The sequence below is a fragment of the Mobula hypostoma genome, chromosome 21 (assembly GCF_963921235.1).
Source record: "Mobula hypostoma chromosome 21, sMobHyp1.1, whole genome shotgun sequence".
NCBI lineage: Eukaryota > Metazoa > Chordata > Chondrichthyes > Myliobatiformes > Myliobatidae > Mobula > Mobula hypostoma.
Window position 1 is genome coordinate 40,921,269 of NC_086117.1, and position 25,802 is coordinate 40,947,070.

The 25,802-nt window shown below is 42.7% G+C and overlaps 1 protein-coding gene across 2 annotated transcripts in view; it reads right to left on the reverse strand.

Moving 5' to 3' along the window:
* Positions 1-25,802, reverse strand: part of pnpla7b (patatin-like phospholipase domain containing 7b) — a 334,759-nt gene that overhangs the window by 14,343 nt on the left and 294,614 nt on the right. For both annotated transcript variants that reach the window (XM_063073811.1, XM_063073810.1), the window contains exon 34: positions 2,221-2,302. In XM_063073811.1, coding sequence (XP_062929881.1) covers positions 2,221-2,302 — 82 coding nt within the window. The remainder of the gene's footprint in view (positions 1-2,220; positions 2,303-25,802) is intronic.

Here is a 25,802-nt window from a genome sequence, read left to right on the forward strand (position 1 = left end):
AACATTTTAAAAATAATAATACACATTTGAGAGAGACAGTGAAGATATGGAGGGCAGAGGTAAGAGAGCGGTATAGGGCAAGAGGCAGAGGCGAGAGCTAGAACATTGGTTGAGGAGAAAAGGTAGAGGGTAAGATTGAAGCTGACAGAGAGGATAGAGTGTGAAGATGTGTCCTGGAAATACAGGAGAAAGGGAATCTGTGCAAGAGAGAAGGGACAGACTTTTCACACGTGTGCATTGGAGAATACATAGTGTGACAGAGAGCGCTTGGTAAAGACTCTCCTTACACATACAACCATTGCCTTGTCATTCTGCTGTTGTTAATCTGAGTGTATGCATTTCAATGCCTTTCCTGGCATAGTCTCATAATGGGTCCCACACTGAACTAATGTGCTCGGATTGGCTTTACGGTGCCTTTCCCACCACACACAGTGAAATGTTCCATTTCTTTAGTATTGGCATTGTGTGAATGTGTATTTATTGTTTGTATACTGTATTTAAAGGTCAATACATGGAACATAGAAAACCTACAGCACAATACAGGCTCTTCGACCCACAAAGTTGTGCCGAACATGTCCCTACCTTAGAAATGACTAGGCTTACCTACAGCCCCCTATTTTACTAAGCTCCATGTACCTATCTAAATGTCTCTTAGAAGACCCTATCGCATCCGCCTCCACCGCCGTTGCCGGCAGCTCATTCCACGCACTCACCACTCTCTGCGTAAAAAACTTACCCCTGACATCCCCTCTGTACCTACTCCACAGCATCTTAAACCTGTGCCCTCTTGTGGCAACCATTTCAGCCCTGGGAAAAAGCCTCTGACTATCCACACGATCAATGCCTCTGATATTTCTGTTTATTTTGTAATATGATTATAACTACATTGTGGGTGAATTACATTCTAATTCATGTATAGTTTTAAGTTAACTTTGTGGGTAATTAAAGACGGCATGTCCTGGTTCTTAATAAACTGGATTTATTGCTCTCAGTGGGGAAGAGAGAGATAAAGGGCTGCCAGGAGTTCACAATGGGCAAAATAGTACAGAGCAAATTAGATTAGATTAGATTATGAGGACACGCAGTCCTCTTTTATTGTCATTTAGTAATGCATGCATTAAGAAATGATACAATATTTTTCCAGAATATCACAGAAACAGATGACAAACCAAGACTGAAAAACTGACAAAAACGCATAATTATAACATATAGTTACAACAGTGCAAAGCAATACCGTAATTTGATAAGAACAGACCATGGGCACGGTAAAGTCTCAAAGACTCTCGAAAATCCCGTTATCTCACACAGACGGTGAACCTCCAGCGCCGCAAACTTGCTGATGCAGCATCCCGGAAGCATCCAACCACAGTCCGACTCCGAGTCTGTCCGAAAACTCCAATCCTCCGACCAGCTCTCCGACACCAAGCACCATCTTTGCCAAGCGTTTCAACCCCGGCCCCGGCAACAGGCAATTGGCAAGGCCGAGGATTTGGGGCCCTCCCCTCTGGAGATTCTCGATCGCGCAATAGCAGTGGCAGCAAAGCAGGCATTTCAGAAGTTACTCCAGATGTTCCTCCGTGCTTCTCACGGCTGTCTCCATCAAATCAGGATTGTGCACGGCATCCTACTTCACAGATAAGATATCATTCGGAACGGTCGCACGTGCTGCATCGCGTCGCCATCTTCTCCTCCCTCCAAATATTGTATTTTCTGATTGATATCTTTTTGTAGATATTGGCAGTTTTTTCTTCACTAATTTTTGTAAGTTTGGTTTTCGGTGGACTTAATAAGAACCTGTGTACTAAAGTGCTAAGCGACTCCAGCCAATTTTTCTTTCAGTCATAACCCACATATCTAACAGATAGGACAGTGTCTGGTCAGGCACTCAAACAGAAAGAGTGCAATAAGGAGAGAATACCAACGTAGATCATTTGACTTTCAAACTAGGACACAAATCACCCATTAGGGTAAGTAGTGAATTTTTTAAATTTAAAAATATTCTCAGTCATGTCCTGTTAAACAGAAGCTGGCAGGAAAGAAGGAAAACTGAAAGTAAAGCTATCAAACAGATAAACATCTGGCAATGAACATGGCGGCAATCTTGGGAGCTGGAGTTAGTCAGCAGAATAAGTTAAATAAGATGGTGTATGACAAAAGACCACAGAGCATTGCACAAAACATTTATGCAGTGTCTGAAGCAAAAGGGAGCTTTTTACTCACCATCTACAGCAAGTATTTTAGCAGGTTCGATTCTGGATACTATTTCAGCCAGATCAGTGAAGGTGGTGTTTGGACAAGTAACCTGTGGGAAGGATATAACAAGTTATATAGAGCTGGAGAGAAATAGGAACACTTTTCTTTACATCTTCTTTAATACTGTGTTTGTAAACTAGCAGTAATAGAAACACAATGTCTGAGAGACTGTCATCAAAATATATGAAGCAAACTATTACTGTCTGTCAGGTGCTGTCGTCATGCAGTGCACATAAGCAGCACTTATTACCAATGTTTCATTTAGAATTGTCGGCATGATAAATTATATACATTTTCATCCCACCCTCCCCTCACCAGCTTCATCAAAGGCTGTCAAAACAATCTGCATTCACGTACAGCTTTTAACATAGTGAAACTACAAGATTACTTACCCGCAATGTTAACAAAGTTTTACAATGAGTCATTCAAGAAAACAACAGAACAGAGCAACAAGAGGAGGAAAGCAGGAGTGGATTATGTCCTGATGAAGGGTCTCAGCATGAAATGTCGACTGTTTATTCCTCTCCATAGATGCTGACTGACCTGCTGAGTTTCTCGAGCATTTTGTGTTTATTTCTCCAGATTTCTAACATCTCCAGAACCTCTTGTGTTTAGGAGAGGATTACGGGAGGAATGCCATACCTTGAAACTAGGCAAATCAAAGCAGAGTAATAAAAACTGGGAATGCGGAATGGGCGAGAATTGGTTATCTTCACAGACTAAACACAGAAGCAGGCATTAGCTTTAGTTATATCATTTCCAGATTGGTCTAGTGCTAAAGTGACAATCATGCAGCACTCTATCAGAAACATAAGCCAGTCCCTGCTTCCACTGCCACTTCTGTGACGAGTAGCTAATTCCAGACTGCGCAGTAAGTGGACAATGTACACTACCTGAAGACCCTTGGTCTTGTGAAAAGAAGAAAATCACCACTAAACCTCTCATTATTGATGATGTTAATTGACAGTTTGCATATAAGGTAAGCATTTATTTGGGATTGGTGGTGATTATTGCCAGCACTTTCAAAGTTAGTCAAGTTTATTGTCATACGCACAAATACCGTATGCACAGGTTCAATGAGAAACTTACTTGAGGCAGCATCACTGTCTCATAGCATCATATTGTTAGGGTGTTTTGGGGGTTAACACATATAGCAAATAACTTCAGCCACCAATCTTCAAATCTAAATATTGACTGAAGATTAAATTTAAGATACAGCTCTGAACAATGGGTTCCTAAGAGTCGTGAACCACAGATAACTGGAAGAGCAGACAATGTGATTTTAAATTAATCTGGGTGCTGATAGTGTGAGTGCAAAGAGAGAAGTATGAAGGTTGTGTGTAATTCAAAAGAAGTATTGGGGATGCATTGTAAATATGGAATTGACCTTTGATCTTTGTTGTGTAATGTTGCTTCAAACAGGTCTCTTCCTCCGAAAGGGTCTCAATATGATGCCTACAACAGGAATTCTGCAGATGCTGGAAATTCAGGCAATACACATCAAAGTTACTGGTGAACGCAGCAGGCCAGGCAGCATCTCTAGGAGGAGGTACAGTCGACGTTTCAGGCCGAGACCCTTTCAGGACGAAGGGTCTCGGCCAGAAACGTTGACTGTACCTCCTCCTAGAGATGCTGCCTGGCCTGCTGCGTTCACCAGCAACTTTGATGTGTGTTGCCTCAATATGATGCCTGGTGGGTCTCATTTTGTCGAATAAAGAGACAGCTTCATATCTACCAGCTACTTCTCTCCAGTGACTTTGTTCAAGCGAAATACAAATTAAATATAAAATAATGCACAATCTTTACAAGAAAACATAATACCAAAAAAACAAAGTCCATCTTAATGAAAAGTGGCCATAGCGCTGCCAAGTAGTAGTGATTAAGGTGACCAGGAACAGTCAGCGTGTTCTTTAGTGGCAAGCATTGCAAAATAAATTATAGACTGACAGCAGTTGTAATAGGGATGTAATTCTCTTTTGCAGCTTTGAGTTTAGAAATAAGGCAGTGGCACATTGTGTTCCACTTTGGTTAAAGTCAAAGAAATACCTCCAGAATATCACCACCTTGGCACAATTCAAAATGGAGGTGGACTTCACCAATTTAGGAGAAGTGAATCACTTTTAAAGTAGACCTGATCTTTCTTAGGACATCAAATAGATAAAAAGTGACCACAGCTTCAGGGAGATAACATCAGTTAGGTCAGATGGGTAAAAAAGTAGAAAATGGAACTCAATCTGTGAAACTTTTGGAAATGCGTTAGTAATAAAACAGAAACGCAGAGGATAAGGACAACAGAGGACAGCAATGCCCAGCCACAAATCTCTGAAGGTGACAGGAGAGGTAAACAAGCACACTTCAGAGGCATTATTGGCTGGGATAAGTTGGGCCATGTCAGAATCCAATGAAACGCTAATGGCAGGAGGAGAGAGAAGCAGCACGGCACGCGTGCGCAGCCCTCCGGTGAAAAATGATATCTTATCCATTAAATAGGGGCTGTGGACAATTCTGATTTGATGGAGATGGACGTGAAAGCACAGAGCAACATCTCGAAAAATTTCTCAAACGCTCGTTCGCTGCTGTCGTTACTGCGCGGTCGGGAATCTTTTGGAGGGATGGCCTCAAAATCCCCAACTTTGCCTGCTGTTGGCAACCGGGATGGAGGTCAAATCATTCGGATAGAGATGGCACTCAGTACTCGGTGTCGGAGAGCTGATCAGAGCTCGAAGTTTTCGGATAACTCAGAGTCGGGCCGTGGTCGGGTATGGCAGGGTGAGTTTTTCTTCCTTCTCCCGTCTGCATGAGATGTGGTACATTTGAGAGACTTCGAACTTTTACTGTGCTCATGGACTTCTTCTTCAAGTCATGGTATTGTTGCACTGTTATAACTATATGTTATAATTATGTGGTTTTGTTAGATTTTTCAGTCTTGGTCTATCCTGCGTTTTGTGATATCACACCGGAGGAAATATTGTATCTTTCTTAATTCATGCATTACTAAATGACAATAAAAGAGGACTGCACGTCTTCATAATCTAATAACCTAATTATGCCATAGGAGGATGCAACATAACTGAAAGGATGTTATGGGATTGCGTGCAAAGGAGATCTACTAGCTTTAAGGAATGACTGAATATCTCAGTTTATTTTTAGAACAAACTAATCAAGGGCAAAGATACATTTCTTTGGAAAAGTTTTTCACCATGCCCCATCAGAGATGTCTAAAACAAGAGGGTTGAACTTGCTGCTGAATGGGCTGTGGAACAGAACCTCCCTCCAGTTTGAAAAGCATCTCAATATACAGATGAAGTGTTGCAATTTACGGGACTGCAGAGTGAGAACTAGGAAATGAACCTGGCCTACACATATTCCTTTTTTGGGCATGATTGACCCGTACATATCCATAATTCTATCATAAATGTTTCTTGCAGTTGTCACTAGCATTACTAGTTTCAAAGTGTACTGCACACAAGACCTTCCTTGGAAATGAACAACATGTATTCACAGAGGGTCAGAGTGGACAACCACCAGGCCTGATGGCCAATGATACTAAGCTCAACCTCTGTTCATAACCAAGAGACCCCAAATGTTATCAATTTTTTTTTTGGCGTGTGTGTGCATGCTCAATGTTGGTGGGACGATGTCTTTTTCATGCCTTTACAAGGCGGGGAGCGAGAGAAAGACTGTGTGGCGTGCCACTCCTCACAAAGACATTTTGCAGTATTTTTCCCTTTATTTTACAAGGTTGAATTGCGATCTCGACACTCAACCCGGCACGGATGGAAATGTACTCAGGAGCGGCCCCAACTGAATTCGAACCCAGGAACCTTCGTTCCAGAGTTCGGCGCTGATGTCATTGTGCCACCAGCTGGTCCATAAATGTTATCAATTTCAATGCTGGTGTGCTCCTGTAATCTATATCAGCTTTTGTAAAACTCATTCAAGCGACGTAAGCTTCACAGGACGAGCCAGCATTTAATTGACCGTCTCGACTAGCCCCTGAGGTGGTGGTGAGTTGCTTTCTTCAATTCCTATTAATCTTGAGGTGCAGTTATATCCTCAACACTGTTAGGGAGGGAATTCCATGTTTTTGACCCAGAGACGACAAAGGAATGGCGGTATATTTCAAAGTTAGGATGTTATGTGACTAAAACTGCAACTTCCAGGTGGTGTCCTGTTCATTTAGCTTGTAGAATTCTAGGGTTTGGACGGTGCTGTCTAAGGAAGCTTGGTGGGTTGTTGCAGTGCATTCTGTTGATGGTAACAACAGCTGCTACAGTGCGCCGGTGTTGGAGCGAGGGGATGGTTATTGATAGGGTGGGTATCAAGTTGTCAGCATGATTTTGAGCAGCACGTTGTTGAAGCTGCACTCATTTAGACGAGTAGGAAGTACTCCATCACGCTGTTGAAGGAGGTAGATGGGCTTTGGAGAATGAGCATTTATGACTTCAGAGGCTGTGGTTCCAGAGTTGCTGAACCGGTGTTTGACAGCCTACCTCAGAGTGACGCAACCACAAGGATAGAGGTACAGGCAGACACACAGCTCAACAGGGGATACAATCACCCAGTGAACACCTAGGGAACCTGCAGTAGGGTTGCCCTGCAGTCTTGATGATTAATCTGGCCAATGCTGAAAACAAATCAGCAGAAAAGTCATTAAAAACTGCTTTATTCATGTGCTTTGAATATTTGCATGTAATTGCTACAGGAATATTTCAAATGAATAACTAGCATTTGACTCAGTAGGATTAATGGTTGTAGGAAGCTTGGTTCTTTATTCTCTCATGGTATGTGGGCTTTATTATAGAGAGAATTTCTAATTATCCTTAAGATAGCTCTGCTTTTGAAGGCTGGCAATGACGTGGACAAAGGATAGCTGTGTATAGATGTCAGGCTAGCAAGTACAGAGGACTAAGACCAGTGAGGAGGAACCCCCACCCATGTCAGCAAGTCCCCTGGAATCCGTGGTCCATGATGGCAGAAGGTAAAAGGGCAGGTGATCCCCCCAAGGTACACGCATTGGCGAGCCCGGAGTTCCAAGCTAGGAATTTGGGGTCTTGCTATCAGTGAGTCCAAAGTCAGAGGCCTAGAGACCAAAGCAGAAGTCTGGAAAAGCCTAAATAGGGAATTGATCATCAGCTATTGGAGAGCAAGTGCGTGCCATGTGACAGCACTGATGCCACACCTCATAGTACTCAGCTGATGACTGACAGGAGACCGATTGGGTAGCAATCAGCTACAAACTGGGTTTGTCCTGCTTCAGGTAAGCAGGACATTATTTCATATAGCTGGTTGTACATGTATAGAACATAGAACAGTACAGCACAGGCCCTTCGGCCCACAATGTTATGCCGACCCTTAAACCCTGCCTCCTATATAAGCCCCCACCTTAAATTCCCCCATATACCTGTCTAGTAGTGTCTTAAATTTCACTAGTGTATCTGCCTCCACCACTGACTCAGGCAGTGCATTCCATGCACCAGCCACTCTCTGAGTAAAAAACCTTCCTCTAATATCCCCCTTGAACTTCCCACCCCTTACCTTAAAGCCATGTCCTCTTGTATTGCGCAGTGGTGCCCTGGGGAAGAGGTGCTGGCTGTCCACTCTATCTATTCCTCTTAATATCTTGTATACCTCTATCATGTCTCCTCTCATCCTCCTTCTCTCTAAAGAATAAAGCCCTAGCTCCCTTAATCTCTGATCATAATCCATACTCTCTAAACCAGGCAGCATCCTAGTAAATCTCCTCTGTACCCTTTCCAACGCTTCCACATCCTTCCTATAGTGAGGCGACCAGAACTGGACATAGTACTCCAAGTGTGGCCTAACCAGAGTTTTATAGAGCTGCATCATTACCCCGCGACTCTTAAACTCCATCCCTTGACTTATGAAAGCTAACACTCCATAAGCTTTCTTAACTACCCTATCTACCTGTGAGGCAACTCGTAGGGATCTGTGGACATGTACCCCCAGATCCCTCTGCTCCTCCACACTTCCAGGTGTCCTGCCAATTACTTTGTACTCTGCCTTGGAGTTTGTCCTTCCAAAGTGTACCACCTCACACTTCTCCGGGTTGAACTCCATCTGCCACTTCTCAGCTCACTTCTGCATCCTATCAATATCTCTCTGCAATCTTCGACAATTCTCTACACTATCCACAACACCACCAACCTTTGTGTCGTCTGCAAACTTGCCAACCCACCCTTCTACCCCGACATCCAGGTCATTAATAAAAATCATGAAAAATAGAGATCCCAGAACCAATCCTTGTGGGACACCACTAGTCACAACCCTCCAATCTGAATGTACTCCCTCCATCACGACCCTCGGCTTTCTGCAGGCAAGCCAATTCTGAATCTACCTGGCCAAACTTCCCTGAATCCCATGCCTTCTGACTTTCTGAATAAGCCTACCATGTGGAACCCTGTCAAATGCTTTACTAAAATCCATGTAGATCATATCCACTGCACTACCCTCATCTATATGCCTAGTCACCTACTCAAAGAACTCTATCACGCTTGTTAGACACGATCTGCCCTTCACAAAGCCATGCTGACTGTCCCTGATCAGACCATGATTCTCTAAATGCCCATCAATCCTATCTCTAAGAATCTTTTCCAACAGTTTTCCCACCACAGACATAAGGCTCACTGGTCTATAATTACCTGGACTATCCCTACTCACTTTTTTGAACAAGAGGACAACATCCGCCTCCCTCCAATCATCCGGTACCATTCCCGTGGACAAAACGAGGACGTAAAGATCCTAGCCAGAGGCTCAGCAATCTCTTTCCTTGCCTTGTGGAGCAGCCTGGGGAATATTCCGTCAGGCCCCGGGGACTTATCCATCCTAATGTATTTTAACAACTCCAACACATCCTCTCCCTTAATATCAACATGCTCCAGAACATCAACCTCACTCATATTGTGCTCACCATCATCAAGTTCCCTCTCATTGGTGAATACCGAAGAGAAGTATTCATTGAGGACCTCGCTCACTTCCACAGCCTCCAGGCACATCTTCCCACATTTATCTCTAATCGGTCGTATCTTCACTCCTGTCATCCTTTTGTTCTTCACATTATTGAAGAATGCCTTGGGGTTTTCTTTTACCCTACTCACCAAGGCCTTCTCATGCCCCCTTCTTGCTCTTCTCAGCCCCTTCTTAAGCTCCTTTCTTGCTACCCTATATTTCTCAATAGACCCATCTGATCCTTGCTTCCTAAACCTCATGTATGCTGCCTTCTTCCACCTGACTAGATTCTCCACTTCACTTGTCACCCATGGTTCCTTCACCCTACCATTCTTTATATTCCTCACCAGGACAAATTTATCCATAACATCCTGCAAGAGAACCCTAATCATCGACCACATGTCCATAGTACATTTCCCTGCAAAAACATCATCCCAGTTCACACCCGCAAGTTCTAGCCTTATAGCCTCATAATTTGCCCTTCCCCAATTAAAAATTTTCCTGTCCTCTCTAATTCTATCCTTTTCCATGATAATGCTAAAGGCCAGAGAGCGGTGGTCATTGTCCCCCAGATGCTCACCCACTGAGAGATCTGTGACCTGACCCGGTTCATTACCAAGTACTAGATCTAGTAAGGCATTCCCCCTAGTCGGCCTGTCCACATACTGTGACAGGAATCCATCCTGGGCACACTTAACAAACTCTGCCCCATCTAAACCCTTGGAACTAATCAGGTGCCAATCAATATTAGGGAAGTTAAAGTCACCCATGATAACAATCCTGTTATTTTTGCACCTTTCCAAAATCTGCCTCCCAATCTGCTCCTTGGCATCTCTGCTGCTACCAGGGGGCCTATAGAATACCCCCAATAGAGTAACTGCTCCCTTCCTATTCCTGACTTCTACCCATACTGACTCAAAAGAGGATCCTGCTACATTACCCACCCTTTCTGTAGCTGTAATAGTATCCCTGACCAGTAATGCCACCCCTCCTCCCCTTTCCCCCTCTCTCTATCCCTTTTAAAGCACGGAAATCCAGGAATATTGAGAATCCATTCCTGTCCTGGTGCCAGCCAAGTCTCTGTAATGGCCACTACATCATAATTCCATGTATGTATCCAAGCTTTCAGTTCATCTCCTTTGTTCCTGATGCTTCTTGCATTGAGGTACACACACTTCAGCCCTTCTACCTTACTGTCTTTACACTGTTTATTCTGCTTCTCTTTCCTCAAAGCCTCTTTATATGTTAGATATGGCTTTACTCCATGCACTATACTTGCAGTTCTCGCATGACCTTTATCCTCCTCCACCTCACTATCTGCTCTAACCCTCTGGTTCCCCTCCCCCTGCAAATCTAGTTTAAACCCCCCTGGAGCAGCACTAGCAAACCTTCCCGCAAGGATGTTAGTCTCCCTCCAGTTCAGGTGCAATCAGTCCCATCAGAACAGGTTCCATCTTCCCTGGAACAAGGTTCAATTGTCTAGAATCATGAAGCCCTCCCTCCTGCACCAACTCCTTAGCCACATATTTAGCTGCAATATCTTCCTATTTCTAGCCTCACTAGCACGGGGCACAGGTAGCAATCCTGAGATTGCAACCCTGGAGGTCCTGTCCTTCAACTTTGCACCTAACTCCGTAAATTCTCTTTGCAGGACCTCCTCCTTCTTCCTATCCACGTCATTGGTCCCTACATGGACCACGACATCTGGCTGCTCACCCTCCCTCTTGAGAATATTGAGAACTCGATCCGAGATATCGCGGACCCTAGCACCAGGGAGACAACAGACCACCTGGAATTCTCGATCTCTTCCACAGAACCTCTTATCTGTCCCACTAACTATCGAATCCCCTATCACTACTGCTCTCCTCTTTTCCCTCCTTCCCTTCTGAGCTGAGGTCCAGTCTCGGTACCAGAGACGCAACCACTGCAACTTGTCCCTGGTAGGTCGTCCCCACCAACAGTAAAAACGGTATACTTATGCATTGGAGCAACTTAGCTGAAAGCACAGCTAGTGTCTTCAGCTGTTTCCTGATATCACACGAGTTCCCCCAACCAAGGAGCCACAGTAGCACAGCAGTTAGTGAGATGCTATTACAGCTCAGGGCACTGAGTTCAGAGTTCAGTTCTAGTGCATTCTCCCCATGACCGTGTGGGCATCCTCCAGGCATTCTGGTTTCCTACCACAGTCCAAAGACTTACCGGTTAGTAGGTTAATTGGTCATTGTAAATGATCCTGTGATTAGGCTAGGTTTAAATAGGGGGGTTGCTGGGCAGTGCAACTCGTTGAGCCAGAAGGGTCTGTTCTGCACTGTATCTCTAAATAAATCACGTGCAGTGGCTGCGTTCAGATTAATTTTCTGAGGAGCTGTGAATGGAGTGGTACATTCTCACTTATGGTGGTGGGCATCTTCAGAGGAAATCAAAATGAACCAGTCACTCAGCTCATTTGGCTGAACATAATTGTGAATGCTTCAGCCTTCCAACCAGAACTCACATGCTGGACAGGATGGGGATACATTCGGAGCTACCTCCTTCTGTCAGTGCTTACTTATGGCTAGGTATGGCAGGACTGCAGAGCTTTGAAGTGATCCACCGGCTGTAGGCTGACTTTACTTTGGCTACTGCCACGTGTTAACACACTAACGCAGATGCCTCAGGTTGACACCCCAACTTTCAGTATGTCTGCTGCTGCTCCTGATCCGTCTATAGCAGGGGTTCCCAATCTTTTCTATGCCATGGACCCCAACCATTAACTGAGAGGTCCATGGACCCCAGGTTGAGCATTCTTCATTGAATCAGCATTGATCTTATTCTTGATTATAACCTAAACGGTAGGTAATAACATCGTGGGATCACAGAGTGTGATGTACTTATCTGCTGCTGCTGGCTTACAGTGCCTCTTGCATTGCTTCATCTGTTCTATTCAGCAGCAATGTGGTGCCACAGAACACGACTGAAGCTGAGCTCCTGAAGACAGGACTATTTCCAAAGGCACTGTGCCATGGTCACTCCTATCTATGCTGTGTTGGACAAGATACATCTGCAGTAGCTAAAGATTAGGTCAGATGGGTTTCTGCCTCCTGTTAGTCTGCTCACTATTGTCCACATACGGAGCCTGGCAGATTGCCCCTTCAGACTTGGCTAGCTGTCTGAGTGCTGGTGCCATCAGGCAACACTCGATGATAGCCATTGACATCTCTTTGGAGAGTGTATTCTGTGATCATGGCTATCACTTCTTCCAAGTGATATTCAACATAGAGAAGCACTGATTCATTAGTTGAGAGAAGGAGGTGTGAATCAAGACTTTACTCCCTTGTCCATATTGATCTAATGCCATGAAACTTTAAGTGATCTGCAGTTAATACTGTGCTCTTTGAGATCTCTCTCCCACCTTTATATCACCATACTGCTATGTCTACTAGATCAGTCCTGTTGGTGGGATATGGAAGGAAATGTTGAGTAAGGTTTGAATCTTGGACTGTTACTTGGTTACTCTGGGACAGTTTTCCCAATTTAGATACCAACTACCAGATGTTTGAGCAGGATTTTACAAAGTTAAGAGGGCTTAATTTGATATTGATTTAATGTCAAATAGTCTGTTTTTCCTCTCATCCTTTTTTGCTTCAATATAACAATGGCATGGTAATTACTGTCAATCACGAGGGATTCGGGGAGAGACAGAGACATAAGACTTCAGGTCAGGAAGTATCTCTGGAAAGCAAATCAGTGGACATTCTGACAAAGAGACCCGGAAACATTTACTGTTTCTCTTTCCAAAGTGGTTTCCCTAACCTATCGAGTACTTCCAGCTTATTTTGCATTTTCCCTCGCAGTATTTCGACCGTCTGATTTTTTTCAACTTTCATCTATTAAATGTTTCCCTACATCTAGGTTGCTGAGACAATACAGCATGATCAGTGATCCATCCGAAATGGTTAGGACAGCATCTGACCTAAACACAGAAAAAGTAGCACTAACACTTCTGTAGAGAGTAAATTCACAAGGGAAAAAAAAAATTACAAAGACACAAATTTGTAAACTTCTGTGAACAGGAAACAGATTTTGTCCCTTGTAAAGTAGATTAATTTTACATCAAAATCAAAATAAATTATTAATTTGCAACTTGATAAGGACAGGGGCTCTGAGGGAATGGGTTCTTTGTAGAGATTTCAATTGCCCTGCTGTTCATCCCCTGTAAAATGGCTGCTGGGAGATTATAGCAATTAGCTGGCAGAATAGAGCTGCTCCTGGAGACAGTAATCACTGGATTAGTTCAGCAAACGAGTCGCCACACCTGTGCTTTAAGGTCCATCCACTACTGAAACCCTTGTTTTTGGTTGGAATCAAGTTTTCACTGACCTCATGCTGCCTCTGTCCCCTCTCCTTTCTGTTGCCACTATTAGAGTGACAAGAAAGCCTGTTACGTCCAGCTAGGCATCACAGTGGCTAGCACCACCAGAGACTTGAAGAACAAAATTTAAAAATTGGTACAAATAAAACAAAGCATGCATTTCTGAAGCATCCATCTTGCACTTCCGCTCCAATCTGTCTACCATCAGAACAAGTCCATTGGCTCTTCACTCAACCCCGGACAGCAAAGAGGCACAGTTCAGGATGTTCTGTATCAGCAGCAGCTCAACATTTGATACCATCATCCCCTCAAAACTAATCAATAACCTTCAAGGTCTTGGTCTCAGTACCTCCTTGAGCAACTGGATCCTCAATTTCGTCACTTGCAGACCCCAGTCAGTTCGGACTGGCAAAAACATCTCCACAATCTCCATCGGCACACCCCTGCTCTACTCACTTTATACTTACGACCGTGAAGCTAAACACAGCTCCAAAGCCATACTAATGTTTGCTGATGTCACAACTGTCGTTGGCAGAATCAGCATGTAGAAGGGAGATGGAAAATCAACAACGACCTCTCACGCAATACCAGCAAGACCAAGGAGCTGGTTATTGACTTCAGGAGGAGGAAACTGGTGGTCAATCAGCCAGCCCTCATCAGGGGATCAGAGGTGGAGAGGGTCAGCAACTTTAAAATCCTCAGCGTTATCATTTCAGAGGATCTGCCCTAGGCCCAGCACACAAGTGACATCATGAAGGAAGCACAGCAGCATCTCTATTTCCTTAGAAGTTTGCGAAGATTCTGCATGACATCTAAAACTTTGACAAACTTCTATAGACGAGTGGTGTAGAGTATACTGACTGGCTGCATCATGGCCTGTTATGGCCTGAACGGAAAATCCTACAAAATATAGTGGATTGTTCTTTTTGTCTTGTTTGTGTTACGGAACTCAATCAAAGGATCCAGCACTATGCTGTGTCCAGAGAGCTGCCTCACAGAGAGCAGAGACAGGGTGGCCGAAAAGGTCTGAGAACACAAGCTGACTCATGGAAGAGACCAGAGACAGGTCATGGGGTCATGAAAGACTCCATTTTGAAACGGCAAGGAAGACTGAAGCATCAAAGTGAATGTGGAGGGCGTCAGCAATGGCTCCCAACAGAGATATTCGTAGCGGGGTCGGTGGTCGGCATCAAGGTGAATGTGGAGGGGGTCAGCAATGGCTCCCAATGGGGACGGACAGCAGTCGGATCGGCGCATGCAGCCCTGGATCAGCAGCGTTCGCTCCGGGTCAGCGGTCACTCTTTACAGAAGGACTGAGTACGTGCAGCTGCTCTCGTCATATGCAGACAAAAAGACGTTCCCCATATTCTGAGATTTATGTGATTATTGGACTGTACTTTATATTGGTTTCCTTCAATTTTTCAGTGATATGTGTCTCTGGATGATTGGCGGGTCAGTTAATTTTGTGTGTGTAATTGGCAGCATTGAGGGTTTGGTGCTACGGTCGCTGTTCTTTTCAGTGAGTGAGAGGATCGGGGATTGTTATGTGTAGGGGATCAGTGACTGTTATTGTGGAGGTTTTTGCTGCGGGGGGTGGATTTTGGAGTCTGCGGGCTTTGTTTGTTTTCTTTTTTGTGGCGTTGGGAGTTGATGTCTTTTCTTTCATCAGCACCCTTGGTCTTTTTGTATTTAATGGCTATCTGGACTAGACAAATATCAGAGTTATACTATACACACAAACTTTTAGACAATAAAATGAACCTCTAGATACAGGCCAGTCCATCACAGGTAAAGCCCTCCCCACCACTGAGCACATCTACTCGGAGTGCTGTCGCAGGAAAATACCACTCACCATCAAGGTTCAAAGGTTCAAACCCAGGTCATGCTCTCTTCTCGCTACTGCCACCAGGAAGAAGGTACAGGAGCCTCAAGATCCACAGAACCAGGATCAGGAAGTGATTACCCCCCAGAGGGAATAACTTCACTCGCCCGATCATTGACCTGCTCCCACAACCTATGGACTCGCTTTCCAGGGCTCTTAATCTCATGTTCTTGATATTTATTGCTTTTTTTTGTATTTGCAGTTTGTCTTTTGCACATTGGTTATTTGTCCATCCCACTGAGTGTGATTTTTCACTGATTCTATTGTGTTTCTTGGATTTACTGTGTATTCCTGCAAGAGATCAAATCTCAGGGTTGTATATTGTGACACCTATGTAGTTCGATAAATTTACTTTGAACTTTGAAACCCTTATGCTGATGAAACACTAACAAGTATACTTAATGTTAGGGGACGTGAAGCAGTAAATCATGTGCAAACAAACATGACAAAGAGCAATGCAATAAAAATCTGATTACTGCCTTTATAATCTTGGTTGAGGGATGAAGACTGGCTTACCCCACAGCCCCCTTTTCTCAAGTTCAAGTTTATTGTCATCTGACTGTACAACCAAATGAAACAACGTTCCTCCAGACCATGATGCACCCATAAAACATAATATACACAGCACGTAAACCCAGAATGTTACCATAAGTAAGTTAATGAAACACAATCAAAATGCATGTAAGCACTGGTCAACAGTAAACAGTACCTTGGCCTAATGACAAGATCTTGGTGATAGCAGGTATTCAAAATGATGCAGTATTTGTTTGTATCACCCCAAGTAGTCATGGCTTTAGATCAATTTTGTTGGTACAGAACTCCCTAAATACAATTTTCCCTCCTTTTATCTGAGTCAATTCAACTCAGTTGCACTTGAGGGAGAAGATTATGGATTTGCCCCATATATTTAAGACTTCAAATATATGCAGGGCTGATTTTTTGATTCAGTACCGAGGAGATACTGCATTGACTTTAATCTTCAGCCACAGAAACAAGTCTGGTCACATGCAGGCCACTTTTTTGTGCAGACCCACGGCATTGAGGATAACTTGCTTATTGTTCAGTTCTGTGTGTCCTCAGGTTGCTAATGTGACTTTGGGCAATCGCTCCCTGGATTTCTGGGTGCTCCTGATGCGTGGGCTTGTGGTTCTCAGCACCTTTCATAAAGCTTCTTCACTGCTTTGATCAGTTGTGGGTCATAAATTCCCAGGAGTCAGTGAGGATGCTGCACATCTTCTGTGGTTTTTAGAATATCCTGGAATCTTTTCCCCTGTGCATTGGGAAGAACTTGGAACTGAGTGCCTTGCGACTGAGCGATTTCCTCTCCAATGGATATCAGTAGCCAAATGTGTTTCTAAAACAATCTTAAATTTTCATAATTATGTTTACTGAGACAGCTCTTTCTTTTAGGAAAAAAACTCAATTTAATTATTTGAATTTAAATTCTCCAGCTGCCATAATAATACCAATAGTTGCAAGTTGAAGACGACTGAATAAATCTCAGATACTGGGCACATTACTGTACTAGTAATCCAGATGTTGATTAATCAAATCCTACCACAGAGGGTGGGGAATTTGGATCTGGTTAATTAAGTAAATCTAGTATCCTCAATGAAACTATCACATCAGATTGTCGGAAAATCTAACTGTCTTAATATGTAGGGAAGAAATCTTCTATCCTCACCTAGAAGTACACCAATATGGTTAACCCTTAACTACCCTTTTGGCCGGTTGGTGGTGTAGTGGCACCAGTGCCGGACTTCGGAGCAAAGGCTCCCGAGTTCGAATCCAGCCAGCTTCCTTGCACGCTTTCCATCCGTGCTGGGTTAAGTGTCAAGCTAGCAACTCGGCCTCATAAAAACAAAAAAAGCCTGCTAAAAAAATGCAGTCATGACAGCATCCAGATAACTCCACTCGGAGTTAAGGGCTTTCTTCTTCTTCTTAACTACCCTTTGAAATAGCCTAGCACATCATTCAGTAACACTACCTGTAAATTCATCTCCAAACCCTCTAATTCATCTCTAATTTAGGAAAATATTACAGGATCCTTCATCACTGTTGGATCAAAGTACAAGAATTCTCAAACTCAACAGCATTTTGAGAGCAAATTCAACACAAGGACTGTGTGATAGAAAACTTGAAACGATGGTGCAAGAGGGTATATATTCCTGTATGGCACAGTAGTAACAAAAGGAAATGTGACATAACATGGCCAACAAAAACAGTTCTTGACAGCAAGAGCAGTATATGAGTGTTAAAGTAGACAGCCCAAACTCAGTAAAGGAGGACAAAGAGAAAGAACAAAAATAGATTGCGAAAGTTATGAGAGGCATATATAGGGTAGACAGAGTACTGTTCCAGAGTGTGGAAATGTCAAATACTAGAAGGAATAAAATTAAGGTGAGAGCAAGTATTTTAAAAGAAGATTTAACAGTCAAGTTTTTCTTTACAAAGAGCAGATACAATATCACGTGGACAGTAGCACAGCAGCTAGCATAACGCTATTACAACACTGGTAACCTGGGTTCAATTCCCCCACTTTCTGTAAGGGATTTGAAAGTTCTGCCCTGGACCGTATGGGTTTCCGCTGGGTGCTCAAGTTTCCTCCCATATTCCAAAGGTATATAAGTTAGGTTTAGTAAGTTAGGGGCATGCTATGTTGCTGCTGGAAGTATGGTGACAACAGCTGGCTGTCCCAACACATCTTTGGACTGTGTTGGTCATTAATGCAAACGACGTATTTCACCGTGTATTTCAATGTACATGTGACAAATAATGCTAATCTTAATCTTAAATCTTAAAAGCATTTAAAAGATATTTATACAGGCACATGAACAGGAAGGGAATGCTGAGATATAGACCATGTGCAGGCAGATGTTCTACGAGTCTGTGGTGGCCAGTGCGATCATGTTTGCTGTTGTGTGCTGGGGCAGCAGGCTGAGGGTAGCAGACACCAACAGAATCAACAAACTCATTTGTAAGGCCAGTGATGTTGTGGGGATGGAACTGGACTCTCTGACAGCGGTGTCTGAAAAGAGGATGCTGTCCAAGTTGCATGCCATCCCGGTCAATGTCTCCCATCCACTACATAATGTACTAGTTGGGCAGAGGAGTACATTCAGCCAGAGACTCATTCCACCGAGATGCAGCACTGAGCGTCATAGGAAGTCATTCCTGCCTGTGGCCATCAAACTTTATAACTCCTCCCTTGGAGGGTCAGGCACCCTGAGCCAATAGGCTGGTCCTGGACTTATTTCCTAGCATAATTTACATATTACTATTTAACTATTTATGGTTTTATTACTATTTAATTAGTTATGGTGCAACTGTAACGAAAACCAATTTCCCCCGGGATCAATAAAGTATGACTATGACTATGACTAGTTAGGTTTGGCATCCTGAGCAGCATATATAGCATGGGCCGAATGACCTGTTCCTATTTTGTACTATTCTATGTTCTACATATTTCTTAAATTTCCAGGTAACATAAACATGGTCCTCAAGCCAGAAGTGAGGTAATTCATAATGCAGAATAGGTCAGTTACTCTGCTGTCATCTTCTCTGGCTTGTCTTCAAGTTTCGAAAAATATCAGCAAACCAAAATTCTCAATGAAAATGAGGAACGAGAGGAACTTAGTAAGAAAATAGTACTGGATACTATGGCATCTAAAGCCAATAAATCCCCAGTGCCCAGTCATTTGTATCCCAGAGTACCAAAAGGCATATCTATGGATCTAGTGGATACATAGATTCCCTCTTTTCCAAACTCTAATGATGGTGGAAAAGTTCCCTTAGATTGGGAGGTTGTAAATATAACCTATTTAATGGAGAAGGAGGGAGAAAACAGATTACAGACCAGATGGTTTAATATGTGTGGTGGGGAAAATGCTAGCATCTATTATAACAGAAATAATAAAAGGCACAGAAGATATCAAAGGGATTACACAAATTAATTCATTTCTGGAAGAGGAATCATATTTGACAAACCTACTGGAGTTCTTCAGAGGATGTAATTAGTAGAATAGAGAAGGGAAAAGAAGAGAATGTGGTGTACTTGAATTCTCACAAATCCTTTGATAAAGTGAATACACAAGAGACTGCAGATGCTGGAATCTGAAGCAATAAGCAATCAAACAATATAAAATGTTAATGTGCAAAATAAACTTGAATATCATTGAAAACTGACTGACAGACAAGGAAGGTGATGGTAATTGGTACTTTATCAGAGCGCCTGGTGATAACTAATGTGTTACTGCAGAGATTGGTGCTTAAGCTTCAGCTGGTCATGATGTATAGTGTATCAATGACTTGGATGAGAGAACAAAATGTGAAATCTTGAGAATGCCAACAGCACTAAATTGGGTGAAAATGTAAATTGTATTGAGGCTGCAAAAAAATTATACTACCAACCAGCTGCTGCACCACCACAGACTTGTCCCTGTGTTTCCTCTTGCTCTAATATTTTGCAGTTGTTTTCTTCAATGTCTTGTATAATTTTTGTGCAATTTATACTGTGCTGTCTGAATATGTATGTCTATGATGTTGTTTGCAAACAATTTTTTTATTGTACCTACATGTGATAAACTTGACTTCAAATTTCAAGGTAGCAAGAGGCAATGCTTGCCTGTTGAGGACTGGCTCATGGACCTCCAGTTTCCTCCTTCTGAAGTCAATAATCAACTCCTTGGGCTTGCTGATATTGAGAGAGAGAGATGGTTGTTATGGCACCACTCAGTACGATTTTCAATCTCCCTCCTGTATGCCCATTTGTCACCACTTTTGATTCGGGCAATGACAGTGGTGTCATCAGCAAACTTAAATATAGCATTTTAGCTTGCTTAACCTCACAGTCGTAAGTATAACATGGGTAAGTGTGAAATCATCTACTTTGCTAGGAAAAACAGAAAGGTGATTTAATAGCTAAATAGAGTCAGACTTGAAACACAGACAGAGAACAAGACGAGAATTCTTGTAAATGAATCACTGAAAGCTAATGTACAGTTGTAGCAAGCAGTAAATGGTCTGCTGGTCTTCACAGCAAAAGGTCTGGTGTACAGGAACACAGATGTCTTGATAAATATATGCAGGGCCTCTACAAGAACTCATTTGGAGTGCAGTGTGCAGTTTAGATCCCCTTATCCTTAACACATCTTCAAGAGGATCACAACCTTGTTGTGGTTTGGAGGCTTGTGTCCCTCAATGACCCAGGGAGCTATGTTGGCTGGAGTCAGGGCTTTATACTTTAGCTCCTGGGGAGAGTCACCTATGCCAAACAGGTCAAAGGGTAGAAGCCAGACTAACGGTGGTCCACCAGACCTCCAGCATCAGGAGTTCAGCTCAGGGCTAACAACTCTGACTGGTAAAACAAAATTGTTACAGAAACAGCAACTAAGAGTCCTTCTACAGCTGTGTGTAACAGTATTCCTGAGTCTCCACTGGAACTTGTACGACCGACAGTAGTGAAAACCAAGCTACTGAGACAACGAAGGAAGTCCTGAGCACCTCCTAAATGCCAGCAGCATAATGGGTAGTCTCCCTCTTATCGAACACAGCATATATCAAGCAGACAGGAACAGCAATGAAGATTGGTTCTCGGGACAATGGGACTGCACTATCAGATGAAGTAGGCTTGTTTCTCTGCAGGTTAGAAGAATGGGTAGGAATGGGTAAGAATGGTAAATGTACAATATTGTGACAGGGGTAGAGAGAATAGAGATGAGAAGGATGCTTTCTCTGGCTGAAGTGAGCAGGTTGAAGGCTCACACTCTCAGGACACAGAGCCAGACATTTAGGATTGAAAAGTGGAGAATTTTTTTCACTCAGAGGGTGAAACTGAGGAATTCACTACCACGATGGACCTTAAAGGCAAGTTGCTGAATAAATGTTGTAGCTAAATACACTTCTGGACACGGAACGTATCAGAGTATGGTGAAAAGGAACATGTAATTATGATAGATGATCTGCAATGATATTGAACGGCAGAGCAACCTCAATTTTTCTGTATTTTCAGAAAGGGCTCTGAAAGATAGGCAACGCCACCCAGTCCAAAAGTAGGTCACAAATCTATACTCTTACTGGGACCAGATGGCAGTGTTGGACAATCTTAGTGACTAAATGACTGGAATGAGGAGAAAAGAGATTGAGTAAACTGAAAAGGCTCAATTAAAAATATGCACAGAGAAACATTAAAAATTCTACTTGTTTGCTTTGGGCAAGATGGTAGACGCAGGCTCTGGAAATCCAATGCTTAAATTTCAAAGCCCACAAAATGGTGGAGGAACTCAGCAGGTCAGACAACATCTAATAAAGAGTTTTAGCCCAAAATATTGACTGTCTATTCCCTTCCAAAGATGCTGCCTTACCTGCTGAGTTCCTCCAGAATTTTGTGTGCGTCGCTCAAGATTTCCAGCGTCTATAGAATCTCTTGCATCTTAAATTTTAAAGCTGCCTGATAATCATAACCTATAATTACAGTATGCCAAGGGACAGTGGACATAGGAAACCTACATGGGAGATATGTATAAAGGAAAATGGTAACAAGCCCAAAAAAATCTGACCAGAAACAAACTTATGAGAAATTAAGTACTTGCAACTGCAAGATAATACATTAAACAGTAATCAGTTTTTTTTAAATGAACAATATGGTTACAGAGTTAGCCATAAGATTTCAGAATCATAGTTACAACACTGCCTTGTGGTTACAGTCTATAGATACAAGATATTCACAAATACATAGGGCTATGGGTCAAATATGGGCAGGTAGAATTGACTTGCTGGACAACATAGTCAGCACGGATAAGTTGGGCTGAAGAGCCTGTTCGCATGCTGTACGTCTTGAATTCCATTATAAACTCTCAATTCAACAGTTCAAATTTAAAGTGTTGTCCAGAATTTAAAGATTCTAAAATAAATATAGGTACATAGAATAACATGGGCAATGAAAGAAATATTCTAGTTTCGTCTGAAGGCAAAATAATGGATCGCATTTGACAAGTAGCTACCAACTGCAAACCATCAGTCACAGAAAAACTTGGAGGATTGCACTCGAATCAGCTTATGCTTTGTAAAAGAAGAAAGGAGGTCATAAAAATGCTCAAGACAAATACAAAGGATCAGACTGCACTGGAATGAACCATAGCTAATGCACAACCATCCGGTGTAATCACATTCTAAATTACTTGTGATCAGCATTAAGGAGAAATTATGGTACACAGTAAAATATTTAATATCAGAATCGATTATGATAGCAACTAATGTTTGAAACACCCAAAAATTTAATTATTTTATACCTCCCAGATCACACACAGAATCAAAGAACAAGACCATTCTGTCAAGTTTGAATCAGTCTGTACAACAGCTAATCAAACTAGTCCTACACTTCCACCATTTTCCCATTGTCCTGTAGACTCTTTCTTTTCAGATGTTTATCTAATTCCCTCTTCAATACTACAATTGAAACTGCCTTCACTGATGGCGCACTTCAAATTAATTTTTTTTCTTCAAGATACTTTCAGTTCATAGAACATACAGTACAGATGCTTTGGCCCATGATATTGTGCCAACCTTTTAAACTACTCTAACATTAATCTAACCCCTCCCTCCTATATAGCCCTCTATTTTTCTTTCATTCATGTGCCTGTCTAAGTCTCTTAATCGTCACTAATGTAACTGCCATCATGGTAGCACATACCACACACCTACCAACCTGTGTAAAAAAAACCTTGCTTTGACATCTCCCTTATACTTTTCTCCAATCGTCTTTAAGTTATGTCTGCTCATATTAGCCATTTCAGCCCTTGCCAAAAGTCTCCGGCTGTCCACTCTATCTATGATAATTTACATCTTGTATACCTCTATCAAGTCACCTCTCATCCTCCTTCACTCAAAAGGGAAAAGCCCTACCTCATTCAATTGATTGTAATTAGACATGCATTCTAATCCAGGCAGTTTCCTGGTAAATCACCGCTGCAGCTTCTCTAAACTGAGATGACCAGAACTGAACACAATACTCCCAAGTGTGGTCTGACCATTTCTACAGAGCTACAACATTACCTCACGGCTCTTGAACTCAATCCCTCGATTAATGAAGAACAACACACCGTACTACTTCTTAACCACACTGTCATCTCACATGGCAACTTGGAGGGATTTATGGATCCGGATCCCAAGTTCCCTCTGTTTCTCCACACTGCTAAGAATCCTGTCATTAACCTTGTACTCTGCCTTCAAATTCAACCTTCCAAAATGTATCACTTCTCATTTTCCATCTGCCACTTCTCAGCCCAACTCTGCACCTTATCAATGTCCCTCCGTAAGCTACGATAACCATCTACACGAACCACAACACAACCAACCTTTGAGTTATCTGCAAACTCACCCACCCTTCCACTTACTGATCCAAGTCATTTATAAAATTCACAGATCCCTGCAAAATACCACCAGTCACTGACCTTTAAGCAAAATACACTATATCTACTACCACTCTCTGCCTTCTGTGGGCAAGCAAATTCTAAATCCACACAGCGAAGTTTCCCTCCTGACTTTTGAATCAGCCAACTGTGGGGAAACTTGCCAAACTCCTTGCAAAAATCCATAAGTACCATATCCACTGCTCTAACTTCATCAATTTGATTTGTTACTTTCTCAAATAATTCAGTTAGGACCGTGAGGCACGAGTTGTACCTCACTAAGCCACGATGACTGTCCCTAATCAGATTGTACTTCTCCAAATACTCGTAAATTCTGTCTCTAATAATTTGTTCACCATGGATGCAAGATTTACTGGTCGATGATTCCCAGGGAGATCTCTATTTTCTTTCTTTAATACAGGAATAACATTTGTCACCCTCCAAATCTGGTACTACTCCTGTGGCCAGTGAGGATCACCAAAGGTACAGTAACCTCTTCCCAGGGGTAAATCTCATCCAGTCCAGAGGACTTAACTATTCTAATATTTTTCAAATATTCCAGCACATCCCTTTCTCAACATCAACATCTTCCAGCACATCAACCTGTTTTACACTGTCCTCACATTTGTGAAGGTCCATCTCACCGGGGAATACTTTAGCAAAACATTTCATTAAGGGCCTTCCCTACCCCCTCTGACTCCAAGCATTGTTCCTCTTTTATCGCTGATTGATCCTACCCTCACTCTACTCATTCTCCTGTTATTCTCATATGTGTAGAATGACTTGGGGTTTTCCTTAATCCTATTTGCCAAGGTTTTCTCATGTCCCCTTCTAGCTCTCCTGTCGATTCTTAAGCTCCTTCTGGGCTACCTTGTAACTCCCTAGTGCCCTGTTTGATCTTTGCTTTCTAAATCTTAAGTATGCTTCTTTCTTCCTCTTGACTAGATATCCTGCATCTCTTTTCAACCATGGTTCCTTCACCCTACCAATCCTTCCGTGCCTCAATGGGACAAACCTATCCAGAACTCCATGCAAATGCTCTCTGAACAACCTCCACATTTCCATTGTGCACTTCCCTGAGTACATCTGTCCCAATCTACACTCCCAAGTTTCTGCTTAATAGCATCATTATTCGCCCTCCCCCAGTACTTTGCCATACTTTTTGCTGCTATCCCAGTCCAAGGCTATAGTAAAGGCTCAAGGAGCTGTGGTCACTGTCTCCAAAATACTCTCCCAGTGAGAGGTCCATCACCTGACCAGGTTCATTACCTAGTATCAAATCCAGTATGACTTCTCCTCTAGTCAGCCTGTCCACATACTGTGCCATGAATCCTTACTGGAACCACCTAACAAATTCCAGCCCATCTAAACCTTTTGCACAAAGGAGGTGCCAATCAACATCAGGGAAGTTGAAATCAGCCATGACAACAATCCAATTACTTTTGCACCTTTTCCAAAATCTGCCTCCTGATCTGTTCCTCAGTGCCTCTGTTGCTACTAGGGGTCTATAGAATACTCCCGACAGAGTGATTGCTCCCTTCTTGTTTCTGATTTCACTAGACGATCCCTCCTCAACGCCTTCCCTTTCTGCCCCTCTGATACTATTAGCAATGCCACTCCTCCATCTCTTTTACCTCCCTCCCTATCCCTTCTGAAACATCTAAACCCTAGAACATCCAGCAGCCATTCCTGCCCTTGTGACAGTCAAGTCTCTGTAACAGCCACAAAATCAAAGTTCCACGTACTGTTCCATGCTCTAAGTTAATCACCCATATACCTGATTCCTACAACTATGCCCTATCCGTTGCCTATCCTTCCTCACAGACTCGTTAAACATTGCATCTACTTATATACCAAATACCCCATCCTCTGACCTACCACTCTGGTTCTCTTCCTAAATAAGCTAGTTTAAACTTTCCCCAAAAGCTCTAGCAAACCT